Raw genomic sequence first — 17818 nt, 5'->3', positions numbered from 1 at the left:
TCTAATGAGTCTCTCGGGTCTGTCTCTGCTGTGATTGTGTATTGATGTGCATGTACCAAAGTGGCTCATACAAAGGCCGGAAAGTGACAACAGTAGCCTTTTGATGAGTGCCGTATGGATTACTGCCCTCCCTCTATTTCCTTCTGCACAGTTTCCATGCCTCTGAACACAACGTAACTCTGGCGTTTCCATGGAGGACGTGCGGTTGCCAGGGCCTGTTGTGATTGAACACAGAGGGTCATCGTTTATTTCTGTCAGCTAGTGGTGAGAGGATGGATTGGGGAGAGGGGCAGCAGGGGGAGAAGGGGGCACAGTTTGGTCGTGAGGGGCTCAGAGGGTCCAGTTCGCCTTTTTAAAAGTTTATTTGTCGAAGGGATCACCTACGGCTAGCCTGACTCTGGTTGACAGAGTTAATGTACTGACTCTCCCCATAAGCCCTGAGACACTTAGTCTCATTCACACTTTAAAAGAAGTGCAACAGCAGTGTCGGGGAGGGAGGGGAAAGAGGGAACAGAATGTGGGAGGTTACATATGGCCAACCTTAGCATTGTTTATCCAGAGAGTTGTTACAGCTGAGGACCAGGCTCCTTCCCCTGTTCCTCATCATCTCTCATTAATCTAGCAGTATGGTTCTGGCCTGCTTCCCGTGATGTAGAGGGAGTAGGTTTGAGTGACCACCCACCCTGAGGGAAAAGCATTAGTCTGTCCTCTCGGCCATCACCTGCTATTGTTTATGCCTCCACTTCATTCTGTCACCATCTTTCAGCTGCTATAAAATAATGGGAGGACTATTTTAATTGATGTTTTCAAAGCCTTGAGATTGATGGTTGCCTTAAGGGTGAATTTCTCGCTCATTGCTCCCACCAATCTGACGTTCTAAATCTGACGTTTTTTGTCAAGGTTTAGTAGTTGATCTTGTCCTTGCCTCTGCTTTTGTCTCCCTTTCCACTCATGTTCTCATCTCCCTTTGCTGCTCTTTTCTCCTCTTATTCGTCTGTCTGCCACCTCCATTTAGGGAGACTTTTAGTCCACGTGTGCAATTACAGAGCTCATATTCAGACTGAGCTCTTTCCATCATTGAGAATGAAAAGGTTGGTTATCAGATACGCATTAGTCTCCATCTGCCTCTCCCTTTATGCATGAGTTAAGACACTGACTCTCTTTGGCAGAGTGAAACGCTCAGGGCTCTACGCACCTTTTGGCTGCTCTTTACCTTACGGATATGTCTGCTGGCTATACCTCTCATCCGCTAGGCATGAAATATTCATGTTCTCTTTTCTTCCTCCTCTGCATTTTTGCATCTATTATTTTGAAGGAAGGAGAACGGAGATGTTTGCGGTTGTATCTTGGCTTTTTCTAAGGTATACATGGCATAGAAAGTAGAAGGCACATTAGGTGAGATGGGCGTGCAGACATTTGAGATCCATTAGCCATTCAGTCAGTGCTATATCCTCATCTCCATTATAGTGTAATGTATTGTACTCCCTATTTAGCTGGCCTGATCTCAAAGCTGTAGCTTCACACTCGAGGCCTTGAGCATTCCCTGTTTGTGTCAGCTGGGGCCATCACCCGTTCTCTCTCTCCCCCTCCCTTTTTTCCTTCAGTTGTAGCTCTTTGTATCTCAGTCTGAAGGTCAACATTGGGAGGCGTTCATCACTGCTGCGAATTGGGCAAGAAGTGAGGTTTTCTGTGCCCCTACTCCGTTTGTGTTGTGTCACCATTTAATCGGCTCCAAAGCATGTCAACAGTGTCATTAGAGTCACAACAGAGCTCATTGTCTCCCTGCAGACGAAGATAACATGTCTTCATTCTGATTAATCATTAGCAGAAAATTGCTTTAAGATTGCCTCCTTCTTAAAGAGTGGAGCTGGGTGGTATGTGTTTGAAGTCATTATAGCGTTATTAATAAAGTTAGTTTCCTAAGTCAATATACAACACGATAGAGAAAAAAATATATAAAATCACATCAGCTTAAACTGATGTTCAAAGTAATGAACCGTTCACTGTGGTGCGTAACATGAGACAAAGTAGCAAAAGAAAAACTTCACTAAATTTGCTCTTAACTTAACTTGCTCATAATTATTAACTATAACAACTAAAGTTGTAAAAGATTATGTGAACATACTATCAGGATATGATTCTGCTAGTGCTGAACCAGTTAATTGATTAAAGGGAAAGGTGTGGCGTTTTTGAACATTAGTAGCGCTATGGAGCAATGTTTTTACGTTTCAGGTGCGTGTTTTGCTTGTCTCATGCATGTGCAAAAGTGCGACACAGTTCACGTGCACGATGTCCACTGACGTACAGGTGGCGGTAGTGCGCCACGAAACGCAGCAATGCACCAGCAAAGGCAGTGAAGAAGAAGCTAGCAAGTAAAGCGTGCAGGTTTTTTTTTTTTTTTTTAAGTTCCAAAGAAATCGGCTTTGCAAATGTTTTATGAGGAAGGAAATGCATCCAACCTGTTTGTTAGACGTCAAGGATACACATAATGCGCTTTGGTGAGAAACACTGAACGTAAACACAAACTGTTCAATCCACAGGGCACCTTTAATCCACAGAAAAACAAGAAGATATCAGCTTGGTTTTTGGAAACGTGGGTGATGGGTGTTTTTCAGATATTTTGTAACTAATCAATTAATTAACTCGATTACTAAAAATAATCGATTCAAATTATTTGCATCGAAGCTTCGTTAATGAATCCATAAAATTACATAGAGCGCATGTTTCGCACGGATGATTATTACTGTTGCACAACGCGCTTACGCTGTGTGCGAGAGCGTCTTTAGCGTGACTTGACAGCGCGGATTACAAAAAGGGAAAAGAGAGAGCAAACAGCGACGGGCGCAGAGTAGAGACAGGCCAGAGAAAGCGACAGAAAGGGTCCACAATAGCACGACGTCTGTGCTTCAGCATCTCAGCAGAAAGCATAACGTTACAGTCTGTGCATCCAGTCCACAGAGCGGACCCGACACAAGCTATATGAAAGCGAGTAAAGAGTGAAGGCTACGTTAATTATGGCTTTATGTAATGGCTAGTTAACAACGTAAATCAGTGTGCTGGCTAGTTATGATGTCCCTAAGTTAGCTAGACTTTGTTCAAGATATTAACCACAGAAAATAAAATGCTGCAGTCAATTTGTGAAAGCCTGAGCTTCATTCATGTTATTTATTATTTTGATAGTCACAGTTCACACCGTCCACTCGTTTTTGCCTCCTACAGATGCCACAAAGAAGACAGTAAAGGGTTACCTTATGCCTGAGCTGTAGTTAGGTTGAAACTTGTAGTTCTGAAACTTAAGTAAACATACCTAAAAGCAAAAGCTGTTTGTTTTTGCATTTCAGAAAATGTTTTTCTTTAAAACCCAGCACTAATTGGGTTTAGTATTCACAGATAATGTTATTGTATGCAATTTAAAAAATAAAAATGTAGATTTTTCTAAAAAGAAAACCAATTAGTTGTTCATTTTAAGAGACCTGTCTTATTTTCTCTTTTGCATATTTACTATTGCTCTTTAATAAAGCAAAAGTATTTCGTACTCGATTACTAAAATTAATCGATAGCTGCAGCCCTATTGCTCAGCCCTTATAACTAGAATTTGGTGATGAGAAACCTCATCATTGGAAGTTTTTTTAAGTCCAACTCGAGTCCTTTGCCAAAAAGGCCTGGAACAAGTACTGGGCCTCAGTGTCGTGTTAAAAGTTGTCTCCCCTGTCTTCTCTTCTGCTTCACTGTTTCCAGTAGCAGTCACTTCCTGTGGCTAATCATACTTTGATATGCCATGGCACGAATCCTGGCTCCCTCAAAAACAAACAAACAAGGTACCAGGGGGAACTTCAAGCGACCAGGGCTGTTGTTTTTTGTCTGCTCCGCTGCGATACATTCTCTGAACGCCCACTGTTTCTTCACGGCCTCTCTTTACATTAGACTCTGCCTCCCTGTGAAGAGGAAATTTGGACACGACTCAGAGAAAAAGAAGTATGATTTCTTCCACTGCACTCGCAGGGAGATTTAAGGCATCGTGTTAAGCTTTGCTGGAAGGCTAGAGGGGGCAGAGCTGCTCGCCAGAATGCTGACCTTGATTACATTAAAGGGACACTATATGGGCTTGATTTTCCCCCATGTAATACTGTGTGTACATGAACCATAACTTCAGTGATCAAAGAATTATCTATATGTTATTCCAAAATGATGTATGGAATGATCTAAACTTTATCTCCTATCAGGTTGTGAAAAGTCAATAATTTATTAATTGTAATGTAACCCATAGGATTCACTGTGCTCAGCATAGTATGGCCACTCTTGTATTTTTAATCTTACTCACCTTTAATTAAACCTCGGTTTATTGTGTTACTGATAAACCCTTTGATGGCATTATCAAATCCAGTTTATGTCCTATTTGTGTCTGATGAGTCTTGATGGGTTTGGTGGTCACTGTTTAATGCCTTTGGGTTGTGAGGGTTGTGACTCTACTCTAATGGGTATCTAGGGTTTTATAAGGGTTGTGTGTGTGTGTGTGTGTGTGTGTGTGCGCACCTCGATAGCTTTCCAGTTTAATGGACAGAGCATTTCCATGCAAAGGTAATGATGCTCTGGTTAATTTCTCCACCGGGCCTCTAAATGTAGAAAGGATGTTTTTGTAAGTGACTAGCTCACACCGTTCTCATGCCACATCTTGTACTTTTCACACTTGGCTTGATGGAGATTGACTAAAGAACTGGTAGATTATGATAGGTCTACAGAGGGTATGGGGATGTATATTGAGTGTGATAAGGGGTTTTCTCCCAGAGTAAAGGATCCTGCTGTTGCCAGGTCTGTCTGTCACTGTCGTCCACTCCTCTGCTCTTGGATCGCTTCCCTTCCATCAGCTTGCTTTTCTCCCTTCTCCTGCACTCCATTTTGGACTCGACACTGTTGAGGGAAATAGAAGGCGAGTGTCCCCGCGGGCGATGGCTTCACTTGTATGCAGTCACAAAGTCCTACTGGACTGAATCGGGAATTGGCTCGCCTCGAGGCTTTGTTGTCACTCACATTCTGCCTATTGATTGTGTGGAGGCTGCGTGAGCGAGTGATTTTGTGTGTGTGTGTTAATGTTTGTGCACACAGGGGTTAGGTGTTTGCGTGTGTGTGTGTGTGTGTAGGGGGGAATTGGCAGCTCTTACTTTGTGTAGGTGAATGCAAGGACTAGTTTGGAGTGAACTTTTGGAGTATTGGCACTGGCAGTATACACACATCTCCCACACACCGCTAAACCCACACAACAAAAGAATATGTTTGTTCTATAGGAGCTGTTGCTGTGTTTTTCAGATTTTAACATTATTTTTTTTTTGTCTTGCTGTTTTTCTAGGTCAGAAAAGTCGATCCAAAGGGAATGGTGCTGCTGAGATGACCTGCTTGACTTTACTTTTCTCAAGAGATCATTCTCCAATCAAAAGAGTGGAGCGAAATCTAGCCAAGACATGGTTGGCAGGTTCATATGATGGACAGGTGATGGAGTCTTCCATCATTTTTCTCCACCTGTGACTCGGCCTGCCAGCTCTCCCTCTGAGGCATAAGTGTGTACCAGCAGTCCAAGGCCCCCTATTTCTCTGCCATGGTGACATAAGCAGCGCTGCAATATGAGGGAGAGCCAACGTGAGACCGTCTCATTTCTTTCTCCAGTAGCTGCTGTAGCTGCTACCTCAACGCCATCTGTATTTAGCTTCATAGCAAGACTGACTTTGTTGTGAATAACCCCTGCTTGCCGTTTTCTACCCACACTGAGTGAGGCTGTCCCCAAGGCGTGTTGCTGGGCCAGTGGGGCGGAGCGGTGTGGCGCGAGACGATGCTGGGATGCGTGACACGCCTCCGTCGGCTGGTCCGTCTCCTCCCCCTGCAGACCTCCCTCCTCCTCCTCTTCCTCTTCTGCACCGTCAGCGTCTTCATCTCAGCCTACTTCCTCTATGGCGTCAAGCGGGAGCTGGAGCCATCGGGAGGGGGCGTGTCCGGGGCCGAAGGAGCATCTGCCGACTCTGATGACCCGAGGGTCACTCCGTCACGGCTGCTACCTTTGCGGGGCGTCTCAGGGGGCCCCGGGGTGGATCCCGGAGGGGTCAGGACAGATCCTGTGGTTCTGGTGTTTGTGGAAAGCCAGTATTCTCAACTGGGTCAGGAGATTGTGGCCATCTTGGAGTCTGGCCGGTTCAGGTACCAGACTGAGATCTCTCCCGGTAAAGGGGACATGCCCACATTGACAGACAAAGAGAGGGGGCGTTTCACACTTGTGATTTATGAGAACATTCTCAAGTATGTTAACTTGGATGCCTGGAACCGAGAGCTGCTGGACAAATACTGTGTGGAATATGGAGTGGGCATCATTGGCTTCTTCAAGGTTAGGACAACACCACACTCCCTCTGCCTCCCTCCCTCCTCTCCCTCCTCTCACTCACACCTTCTGCCCTGTCCATCTGGCTCCAACGTCTCTAAGGAGATGGGATTCGCAGGGTTGGAAAGACCTGCCTGGTTCAATATCACTCAGTCCCACTGCACTGTTTCTCTAATCTATTTCTTGTTTTTCCTTATTCTGCAAGCTGGCCTCCTTCACTCTTCTTGCCCAGTCTCGTGTTTCTCTTTTCTTGTTTTCTCTCCTTTGTTTTAATTTCTCTAAAGTCCTCAGCCTCTGTAACTCTTTCTTCCTCTGTATCTCTCTCTCTCTCTCTCTCTCCCTTCTTTCTCTCTCTCAGTAATCCCTAACTGAGCCTGTTTGCCCAAGGCCTGTTTTCAGGTCTTATGGTTTTAATCATCATCTCTGAGCCATGGAAAGAATATAGAAAGCGATGTGGAGGCATGGATGGTGGTGCATTGATGTTAGGCGGTGTAGGTGAAGGTTAGGAAAGAAATCCTGGTGGGATTTACTGTATATTGGGAGAGGAGGAAGTAGAGCGAGGTTGTGCATCCCAATGACCTGGCCACACATCACTGCTGCTCTGCTATCTGAATTGTTTGCAGTAGAATCCAACCAATATCTATATGCCCGATTTTAGCTGATTACAAATGTCTGTATCTGCATGTTTGTTGGCTGATAAGTAATAAGAAAGTACAAAAAAGATATTTTTGAGCTAATTAAGAAACAGTATTGCTGTTACAAGTATATTTTAAAAATGCCAAATTTAGCCTGAACTATGTACTTTGGTCACAATTATTTAATAACCAAATTTAAAGCATCCAAATCAAAAATATTTCTTTATATTATGTACATAATTTATGTTAACTTTAATGTTCTGTTTGGGATCCTGGAGACACCAAGCCCTCTTTTTAACAGCTCAAAAAACATACTTAACATTGTTTTATCAGCTTGGCACTTTGTGACTCATTTTATGAGTTACTTTTAAACATGATTTTGAACTGATTACATGTTTCAGAGGTCTGTTAGAGAAAAGGACAAATTACTTTGGTTTGACATCAAATGTCCAAGCCCAATTTATGGTAAAGAGAATACCTTTCTACATATTGGGTTTTAAGAAGGTCAGAAGAAAAGAAAAATATGTAATTAAATACATTTAAATTTTGCTGCTGTTATTATTATTATTATTATTATTATTATTATTATTATATTTACACATACAGCAATGGGATGTTGAAGCCTAAATCAATGAGGAAATAAAGCCAGTGTCAACAAAACACAAGGATTAAAGATTATCTGCTCATATATTGTTACTGGATTTTTTACAACTCTCAAACATTGTTATCTGCCTCAGAAATCTACTGTCTGTCGGGCTCTAGTTTGCAATGGAAAAAAAACAGTAGCCAGTGCATGTCAGTGTTAACCGTGTATCCACCCACACAGTGGTGAAATTTTAAGCAAAACTTACTGTAAGTAAAAGTGCATTAGAAAGTAGGACTTGTGTATCTGTGGCAGTAGAGATGTGAGAGAATCGGAGAAAGACAAATTTGGGAGGGGAAATTTCAATGAATAATCACTAAACCCTCAGTCTTTGAATCTTCGAGCTACAGCAGGAGGTTAGTCATTTTGACTGCAATCTCGGAGAATAGCAGATTGAGCATAGCAGGTAGAAGCTGCCTCATGCCTTCACATTAGAGTAGGCCTGACATTCCTTATTTCACACATGACTGGAGAAATTGAGGAATTATATTCAATACATTTCTGTCTTCATCACTCTGGTGTATGATGAATCTGTGTGATTATCTGTCTTGTCTCTGTCTCTCTGTTGATCAGGCCAATGAAAACAGTCTGCTCAGTGCACAGCTGAAAGGCTTCCCCCTCTTTCTTCACTCTAACTTGGGTCTGAAGGACTGCACAGTCAACCCCAAGTCCCCCCTGCTTTTTATCACTCGATCCGGGCAGCCCCTGCCAGGTCCTCTCCCCGGGGATGACTGGACCGTTTTCCAGTCCAACCACTCAACGTACGAGCCTGTGTTGCTGGCCAAGACCCAATCAGCTGAGAGCGTCGCATCGATGGGGCAGAATGCTGCTCTGCTCCCATCGGTAGTGCAGGACCTGGGGCTCCATGATGGCATCCAGAGGGTCCTGTTCGGCAACAACTTGGTCTTCTGGCTGCACAAGCTGGTGTTTGTGGACGCGGTGGCCTTTCTGACAGGGAAGAGGCTCTCGCTGTCCCTGGAGCGCTACATCCTGGTGGATATAGATGACATCTTTGTGGGCAAAGAGGGCACACGCATGAAGGTACCTGATGTAAAGGTGAGTTTGTGCATGTGTTTCAGAGTGGAAAAACTTTATAAGAATAGAACCCACTTATGTATTCATCAACTTGTGTTTTCCAACAGCCCTTTGCTGAAATATAAAAATTGCCTCACACATAGCATGTGCTATCCTCTGCCAGTCGTACATAAACCCCTTCTTCTCGCCCCTCTTCTCCTTTTGAATGCTATCGTCCCAGTAGGCCGCTCAAAGCTGACAGGCCCCACTGCTCACACTGTCACAGACGTTCCACAGCAATGAATATTTCAGGGGCCCAGAGACATACAAAGAATGTTGAAAAGCTTCTTGCTTACGTCCCCTCAGAGCAGAACAGACCCCCTTCACATGTAGAGGCAGAGGGTATAAGAAAACATTATGGAAGAAGCATCAAGGCCTCCTTACTGGCAGCGCAACAGCAAGCTTTTAGGAACGAATCATACCCTGACAAGATGGAGAAATGTGTGAGCGTGAGAGAGGGTGTGTGCTGGGAGTCTCATCCAGCGTGGAGATCAAGTGAAACAAACACCCGAATCAGAGGAGAGAAAAATATCAAAGAGAATGAAGGAGAGGAGTGAGGCAACTGGGAGTGGATGTTGGATGTTTACCGAAAGAAACTTGCAGAATGAAATATGTATGTGGGCACACGTGCGCCTGGGCGCTCACACTTCCTCATTAATGCACTTGTGCACCAGTATGAGAACAACATGTATTGACTCACTCTTCTTTCCTCCCACTGTTTCAGGCCCTGCTGGAGACACAAAGGGAGCTGCGCACCCATGTGCCCAACTTCACCTTCAATCTGGGCTTCTCAGGGAAATTCTTTCACGCTGGTATGCATCCTGTGAAGAGAACCTTTGCTACTGTTAACTCATGCAGAGATAAGAATGTGCACTAAACTGAAAGAGATAACACTTTTTAGATTGTAAAGTTTTGATTCACATTATTTTAATTCCTCTACTCCTCTACTTCTCCTTCATGCCCTGACTTTATTTCCTGTTTATCTCCCACATACCTCACCCTAATATTTGAACTTCTGCTCCCTTTGCCTCTCTGACTTTCACTTCCTCCCTTTCTTATCGCTGACCCCACTTCACCTTTGCCTCTTCTTTGTCCATTTTTATCCCTTCCATTTCCTCTTTATCCATCACCTCTTGTTTTACCTCGTCTCCCTCCATCTCCTCCCTCTTTTCCGACTGTCCACCCTCTCTGTCATTTCCAGGATCTGATGAGGAGGACCTGGGAGATGACTTGCTGCTTTCCTATGTAAAGGAGTTCTGGTGGTTCCCTCACATGTGGAGCCACATGCAGCCCCATCTATTCCACAACCAGTCCGTGCTGGCCGAGCAGATGTTGCTCAACAAGAAATTTGCCATGGTGAGTCACAGGGGGTGAAGGTCAGATCGCAGCTTTGGGTGAGCACTGTGATCCGAGCTGTCCTTGCTTATCCCGTCTTCCTTGTTCAAATAAGCAATCTCAGGCAAGGTGTTAATGCTTTTTTTAAAGTGGTAATCTGTAAGATTTCACCCGTGGTCACCGAGGTAACAACAAGCGTGGTTTAATACTGCAGCAAACACTACTGCTAGCTGCTTTGACAGGAATACAGCAGAAGAGCAACCGGTGTATCTGTTTACAGTGCATCCAAACAAACTCACGTTTGTTTGGATGCACGTTTCACTGCGATCAGATTTCATGCTACGCACAATGCGAGAAGTTTTCCACACAACAGGACGACACAGTAGAGTTGGTTTCCTTGGTGAGGAGTTGTGAGTTGTGCACCCTGTCGCCTGCAGCTTCTCATCTTACAGGTCACTGTGGCTATTAAAAATGATCCACTGACAGAAAAAAGATGAAAATTACTGTCTGAATTCGTGGACACATTTTTGATGAAGCCCATGGCGCTAATCACGGTGACAAGTTCCCTGTGGCTGCTTCACAATAAAAGCCACCCTGTGTTGCGCCCGAATGGTGGGTTTGCCGCTACCAGTACAAACTACTGTAAAGATTTAGATTCAGTAATTATCTCAATTACTGAATGTAAAATCATCAAATGGCTATTGAGGGGAAACATGCTGACCATAAATTGTAACCAAATTGGGGTTTGGTTTCATGAAAAAAGATTATACTGTAGCTTCAATATCTAGGGAACTTGATGGGCGTTGATGAACCTTGCTTTCTTTTGACACTCTCTCATTTTATTGCCTCCTGACTCTCACTAATGTATTTTCATCCTCTAGGAGCATGGGATCCCTACTAACATGGGCTATGCAGTGGCGCCCCACCACTCTGGCGTCTACCCTGTCCACATGCAGCTGTATGACGCCTGGAAGAAGGTGTGGGGCATCAAGGTGACCAGCACAGAGGAATACCCACACCTGAAGCCTGCCCGCTTTCGGCGAGGCTTCATCCACAGCGGCATTAGCGTAAGACCTCTTCATACACACCAGACATCCATAAGGCCTCATTATCTTGTTACCTCTGGCCCATTACTTTCCCTCCACTCAGCTTCTCAACATCCATTACCTTTTCAGCCAATAATCCCTTTCGGGGTTCTCTTTCTCCATCTACATATGCTATCCTTCATTCATTAATTATACCTCCATCTACACCTCCTCCAGTTCTTCTGTACTTATTCTTCTGCCATGCCCAGCAGTTACTCTCCATCTCTGCCTCTGCTTTTCTTAAGTCTTGTCCCCAAAGATGCTGAGCAGAATCTTATTTTCATTTACCGTTTATTACCGAGGCAACAGAAGTCCTGATAAAGGCAATCATCTCATTAGTCTTGCTGAGCTGTTGTATTCTTCTACAGAATGGGAGATGATAACGTAGTCAAGTGAACCAGTCTTGCGTGAGACACCTGTCTAAGTAGTGTTGCCTAGCAGGCCTTAGCACCATAATGAAGACTGACATCTCTGGCAACAGCACAGCAAGTGTCTGCACATAACCAATCACTGAAATGTCAACACCCAAAAGAACTGCACTTTCTTCAGCTTCACAGCGCTAGCTGGTGTTGAATAATATAATTATGAGACCAGAATTAAAGTTGAATAGATTACATTCAAGAGGTTCAAAAGAAGGAAAAAAATCTTATCTGTTTCTTTCCCAGGTTGACCTTCAGCGCTGATAGGAAACAGTGCAGCCTCAGTCCAGTTCCTTTGTAGTGTTGGCATTCAGTCGGCCTGTGTGGTCTCAGAGCTCTATTCCCGTCCTTGAGATAGTGCAGTCTGAATGGACAGTCTCCACTGCTTACTGATGATTGATATTCAGTTCCCCAGACACTCCAAACTGTAAACGCATTTCCATGAATTTCCATATAGACTCAGAGTGAATAAGAGGTTTGCTTTGGCTAGATGAGCTGCATAATATGAATGTTATTGAAAGCAAACAATGTGTGGGGTAACTGCCTGGAGTACTGACAGCTCTGCTCTCAGTGGAGGGCTGATGGTGTGTGTCTTTATTTGTGGGAATGCATTTCTTAGAATTATTTTTTTTTAATGTGTGTGTGTGTGACTGCTTTTTATTTATTTTTTTTCTTTCCTGTTTTTGCTCTTTTGGTTTGGTAACTTTGTTTTTTTACATTACAGGTGCTGCCCAGGCAGACGTGTGGTCTTTTTACACACACTATCTTCTATAAAGACTACCCAGGCAGTCCGAATGAACTCGACAAGCTCATCAATGGAGGAGAACTCTTCCTCACTGTTCTACTGAACCCTGTGAGTCAAATACGCATCCACACAGCACAGCTTTTGTCTTGCACACTTGGAAACCCATTTAACTGGTGGTGTAAATTGAAATTTAAACGAGGGACAGGACAATGACTAGTCAGTGACTCAAGCAGTGATGTCTGCATCGTGCTTTCTCTTTTTATGCTACTGTAAAAGCTTCTTTCATTGGAGCTGAAATGCATTGCTAAAAATTCCTTGTATTCGTCAACATGTTTTGTTTTGAGATTATCATAAAAAAAAGGTTACTTATTATCATATCTGCAACAAATGTCACACTGCATAGTTTGCGAATAATTGTATTCTTCTCAATGTCTGACTTTTTAAAACTAAATCTTCAAGGTGGAATCTTCAAGGTGGAATGAGCACCCTTTCTTCAAGAAATGCCTTTGTTTCAGGCTTCATATTAAATTTGTACCAAAAAGACTGAAACTTATATTGATATCCTCATGTTAGCCTCAGATATACTTGAATATGAGAAGAATGAGGACTGTAGATTTTGTCCTTCATCACTTACATTGAAATTGCATTAAGAAGCGATAATGGCCAGTATGAACAGAAGGAATGATTACAGCAAGAAAAACCTGTTGCAATGATCATATTAGCACCTGACTATTGTTTTAAGACCAATTGTGAAAAATTGTGAACTTAACCTTTAATAGTTGCGCTGCCCTAATGCTGATGAGACAATTAAAATCCAATATTGTATAGTGATACAAATGGTTTAAGTCAGATTTAGGTCTGCAACCAACTATTTTCAATTAATCAGCTATTATTTTCTTTATTAATCAATTCATTGTTTAGTCTATAAAATGTCAGTATATTCTGAAAATTATTCATCATAATTTTCTAGAGCTCAAGGTGACGTCTTCCAAATACTTGTTTAATCCGACCAAAAGTAAAAAAACCCCAAAGATAACACTTTTTTTATGACAAATGATATATGATATGCCATGTGATATATATATATATATATATATATATATATATATATATATATATATATATATATATATATATAAAGCCAGAACAATCCGATGTTTGGCATTTTCTGATGGTTAACGGATCACTTAATCGACTTATTTCAGCTCAAGCTAAATTCATATCTTTTCTAATAGTGTGCTATTTACACAGTTTATACTACCCATCTCCAATTTAGACCATATTGTGTTTACCTTCATCCCCTTAGCAAATCTTACTCTGCTTGTTCCTTCCCATTCACAGATTAGTATCTTCATGACCCACCTATCAAACTATGGGAATGACCGCCTTGGGCTGTACACCTTTAAAAGCCTGGTGATGTTCATCCAGACGTGGACCAACCTGAAGATGCAGACCCTGCCACCTGTTCAACTGGCTCAGAAATACTTCAGCCTGTTCCCCTCCGAGAGAGATCCACTCTGGCAGGTAAGATGAGGATGTCATTTATTTCTATATTTATTACATTTAAATTTTTTTGGCACCAAAATTTGCATTCAATAGTTTATTTTTTGCCAGCAATTGAATGCTGCAATAAAGACACAATACAACTGACAATGGTATTGTAATAAACACATCGTATCCCTTTAAAATATGACCTTATACAGTAATAGCTTGAATCCTGTGCAATACATACGGTAGGCAGACATGCAGCATGTGTATGATTTTCATCAGGAGTAATATGTTGTTTTATCGATGGCTGGAGAGCCATGTCGTTAACCATCCAACATATTTTATTAAATGCGTCTCATTTGTTAACTGTAGTGCCTGACGAAGATTTGAGTAAACAAAGGTTGCCCTGCTTTCTCTTTTATTTTTAAATGTACATGTTTGTTAGAATTCTATAGGACCTCCACTTACAACAAACAAAGGATTGTTTATCTTTTTGTGGCTACAGGATCCTTGTGAGGACAAAAGGCACAAGGACATCTGGTCTAAAGAGAAAACATGTGACCGCTTCCCCAAACTGCTCGTCATCGGGCCTCAGAAGACAGGTGAGACACAGTACTTCAACCCCCCCTACAGGATGAATTTGGAAATGATTCAATCTAAAGCGTATCACTCAGTTCAAAGCAGAAGTGCCATGTCCTAAGTGGTTTGAGTGAGGTTTTGATTATTTCTTTGAAAATCAGAAATAGTAGTAGAGTAGATTGTGATTTGTTTTTACGGTGCTACTATTGTTGCTGTAGTTGCCTTTGGCATTGTGTGTTCACTTATAATGGGATACTCACTTCTTTAAACCTCTTGCTCTTTTCTTCCCCTTTATCTCTCTCATGTATACCACTTGTTCTTTCTTTGCTTTCTCAGGGACGACAGCGCTCTACCTGTTTCTTGGCATGCACCCTGACCTGACCAGTAACTACCCCAGCAAGGAGACCTTTGAGGAGATCCAGTTCTTCAATGGGCACAACTACCACAGAGGCATTGACTGGTAAGAAACCCCACAGAGACACCTCAGCCTTTTGTAATGTAGTAGTGCTGGGCAGCAGTTGGCTACCGACCACATTTACCCAGCTATATATTCAGAAATGTTCAGAAATCATATAATTACTGGGTTTAACTGTGCTTCATGATTTTATGTGTATTGTTTCCTTTGGTATGGGCGTTTTTACTTGTTGTTTTTGACATTAAATTTGGCGAGTTCATTAACTCTCTTTAACTTTTTAGACATTAACATCTTTCAGTCTAGTACATAAGCTAATGGAATTGCTGCTGACAAATTTGCCAGCATTTGAATCAGGTTAAGCACAGACTCATTGTAGCCTGAGGGAGCAACACTTTACTTTAATTTCCCCCATTTAGCATTCATATCATAAGCATATAAACATTTAATAAATGGTTTATAACACACTATAATGTTGTGGTAAGCAGATATACACTAAGTGTGTATTAATGTATTTAAAAAAAAAAAACTCTGTGTGTGTGTGTATATAGATATTTTACACACACACTGTATGTGCTCCAATGATTCCATCACAGAAAATTAAGAGTTGTAGTAATTATTGGAAACTCAAACTGCCACGACATACATGTTCTTTACAAGTGTATGTAAACTTTTGACCACAGCTGTGTATATGTATGTATGTATGTATGTATGTATGTATGTATATACACTCTGCACTGTAAATTATGCCAAAATCCTCTCACTAGTGAAATAGACCAGCAACACAATTAACACCTATTTGGATAGAAATTCACTATTTTGAGTTTCCTGTAGGTTTAATTGATTTGAAACCTGCATCAATGAGAGGCTTCATGCATCACAGCATTAAGAGTCCCAACACATTATTTACTTGGCAGGCTTGATATTTATGTGGGCTGCCTAAATATTAACATTGTGCCATGCTGCTAGATGGTTTTTAGTTGTTTTTTTTGTATGTGAGGTTACAAGCTGATGCACATGGCCGATCACTCACACAGCGTACAGAGAAATTATCCTTATCTGTGGAGAGCAAATTGGACAAGATCAACTGTGGCTGCTCGTAACACCTTGTATGTTTTTGTTTGTTGTGTGTTATATGTTCTAGGTATATGGAGTACTTTCCTCTGCCCTCCAACACCAGTTCAGACTACTACTTTGAGAAGAGTGCAAACTACTTTGATTCTGAGGTGGCTGCTCAGAGGGCTGCAGCTCTCCTGCCTAAAGCCAAGATCATCACCATCCTTATCAACCCAGCGGACAGAGCTTACTCTTGGTACCAGGTCTGTCACAGGCACCCCCCACTTCTCTGTTCATCTCTGCACGAGCACCTTTTAAATAAGTCATTGTAATAGAATTAGGAATTTATTTTTAAGACGTATCCTCCTTAAACGACCTTCTCCTTACCTCTCTGTCTGCCCACAGCACCAAAGAGCCCACGATGACCCGGTGGCGTTGAAATATTCCTTCCATGACGTCATCACTGCAGCCCACGACGCACCAGTCAAACTACGGGTCCTCCAGAATCGCTGTCTGGTGCCAGGCTGGTACGCCATCCACCTGGAGCGCTGGCTCAACTACTACCACTCCAGCCAGGTACTGTGGGTGTATTCATGCAAGTAGTGGTGGGCAGTAAATTAAAGATTACCAATGTTAAGTATTTTAGATCAGCCAAGTTAGCTCAAGATGGGATGTAAAAACTTTGCCCTTTATGTAAATCAAGCTTTATGGGTGACTGGCAGTTATTGTTTTCCAGCAAAGTTTGTAGTAAAGGAGGCTTGTTTAGTCCTTACAAGCAGTGTAAATCTACTTGACCATGAGGGAAAAAAGCTGCCGTTGAGGGATACTCTCAGAGAAAAACAAGCCCCAAAATGACAGCTGCACATGCAAGATATAATGAAGTGTGGTCTGCATTCCGGTTACTAAAAAAAAATCAACTAAAAAAAAGTTGTAATAGTTTATCCTATTTTAAAAAAGCAAATCATTTAATTTAGACTTGAAGTTTTCAGGGAGCTATTGTGGTAATAAGAAGAAACTTTGTATTTTTTTTTTACCAGGAACATTTTTAGCAAGTTAAATTTGTTAAATTATTGTGATAATGATGTGACATTTGGTACTGTTTGTGTGTCTTACCCAGTTGTTAGTCTTGGATGGACAGATGCTGAAGACTGAGCCTGCTTCAGTCATGGATAAAATCCAGAAGTATTTGACCCTGGCCAACGTCATCAATTACCACAAGATCCTCGCGTGAGTATTGTCCTTCACTTTAAATCAGTCACAGTATAACTTCTTCAGCCGCCAAGTTTCCGAATGAATTTATATATTGATTTATAGCTTTAGACTCCACAGATTACATTAGTTGTTGTTTGGAGCTGGCAGACACCGGTCACTTTTCACCACATGTGTATGCAACACAATCGGTTCCAAACAAGTTAAGTTTCAGGTGTTCAGCAAATAAAACAAGGCAGATATATAAGGCTTAATTTTATTCATCTGGCAGGAATCAGTGTGTGCTCTTGTTTTGTTGTAGAAACCAAAAATCTGTTGCAAGGCTTTGCCGTAGAACATTTTTGAGACGAGTCCGCCTGGGGACCTTTGTTGCATCTTTCTCTCCCTTGTTTTCTGTCATCTCTCCACTGGCACTGTCAAGGCATAATGGCCGAAATATAAATAAAAATCTTTCTTTTTTCTTTTTTTTTTTTTAAGACCTAAGTACAGTATAGCAAAATTGTGATTGATAACAGTAGATTTCAATTCTAAATTAAGTGAGTATTCTGTAGTTCACAATACATTCTTTTATGTATCTATTATGTGCAGGTTCGACCCCAAGAAAGGCTTCTGGTGTCAGCTGCTGGAGGGCGGGAAGACCAAGTGTTTGGGAAAGAGTAAAGGACGCAGGTACCCTGACATGGACTCTGAGGTATGATCATTTGCAAAGATTTTGCTTTAAGAAATACATTTTCCCATGTTTCATTTTCACTATTTTTGATCATATTTTTAGTGATT

At 42.0% G+C, this 17818-nt stretch overlaps 1 protein-coding gene across 4 annotated transcripts in view; it reads left to right on the top strand.

Moving 5' to 3' along the window:
• Positions 1-17818, top strand: part of ndst1a (N-deacetylase/N-sulfotransferase (heparan glucosaminyl) 1a) — a 42877-nt gene that overhangs the window by 23011 nt on the left and 2048 nt on the right. For 2 of the 4 annotated variants that reach the window (XM_044205403.1, XM_044205405.1), the window contains exons 2-14: positions 5345-6367; positions 8213-8695; positions 9438-9525; positions 9915-10069; positions 10930-11115; positions 12277-12405; positions 13639-13821; positions 14291-14387; positions 14701-14824; positions 15921-16095; positions 16238-16408; positions 16950-17059; positions 17630-17732. In XM_044205403.1, coding sequence (XP_044061338.1) covers positions 5822-6367; positions 8213-8695; positions 9438-9525; positions 9915-10069; positions 10930-11115; positions 12277-12405; positions 13639-13821; positions 14291-14387; positions 14701-14824; positions 15921-16095; positions 16238-16408; positions 16950-17059; positions 17630-17732 — 2550 coding nt within the window. In that variant the 5' untranslated portion in view covers positions 5345-5821. Of the gene's footprint in view, positions 1-2356; positions 2499-5344; positions 6368-8212; positions 8696-9437; positions 9526-9914; positions 10070-10929; positions 11116-12276; positions 12406-13638; positions 13822-14290; positions 14388-14700; positions 14825-15920; positions 16096-16237; positions 16409-16949; positions 17060-17629; positions 17733-17818 lie in introns of those variants that run through there. The other 2 variants (XM_044205404.1, XM_044205406.1) reach the window with 2 other exon arrangements.

Source organism: Siniperca chuatsi, linkage group LG8 (genome assembly GCF_020085105.1).
Source record: "Siniperca chuatsi isolate FFG_IHB_CAS linkage group LG8, ASM2008510v1, whole genome shotgun sequence".
Lineage (NCBI taxonomy): Eukaryota > Metazoa > Chordata > Actinopteri > Centrarchiformes > Sinipercidae > Siniperca > Siniperca chuatsi.
Note: the sequence above shows the minus strand (reverse complement) of the source record. Positions and strands in the feature narration are given on the sequence as shown.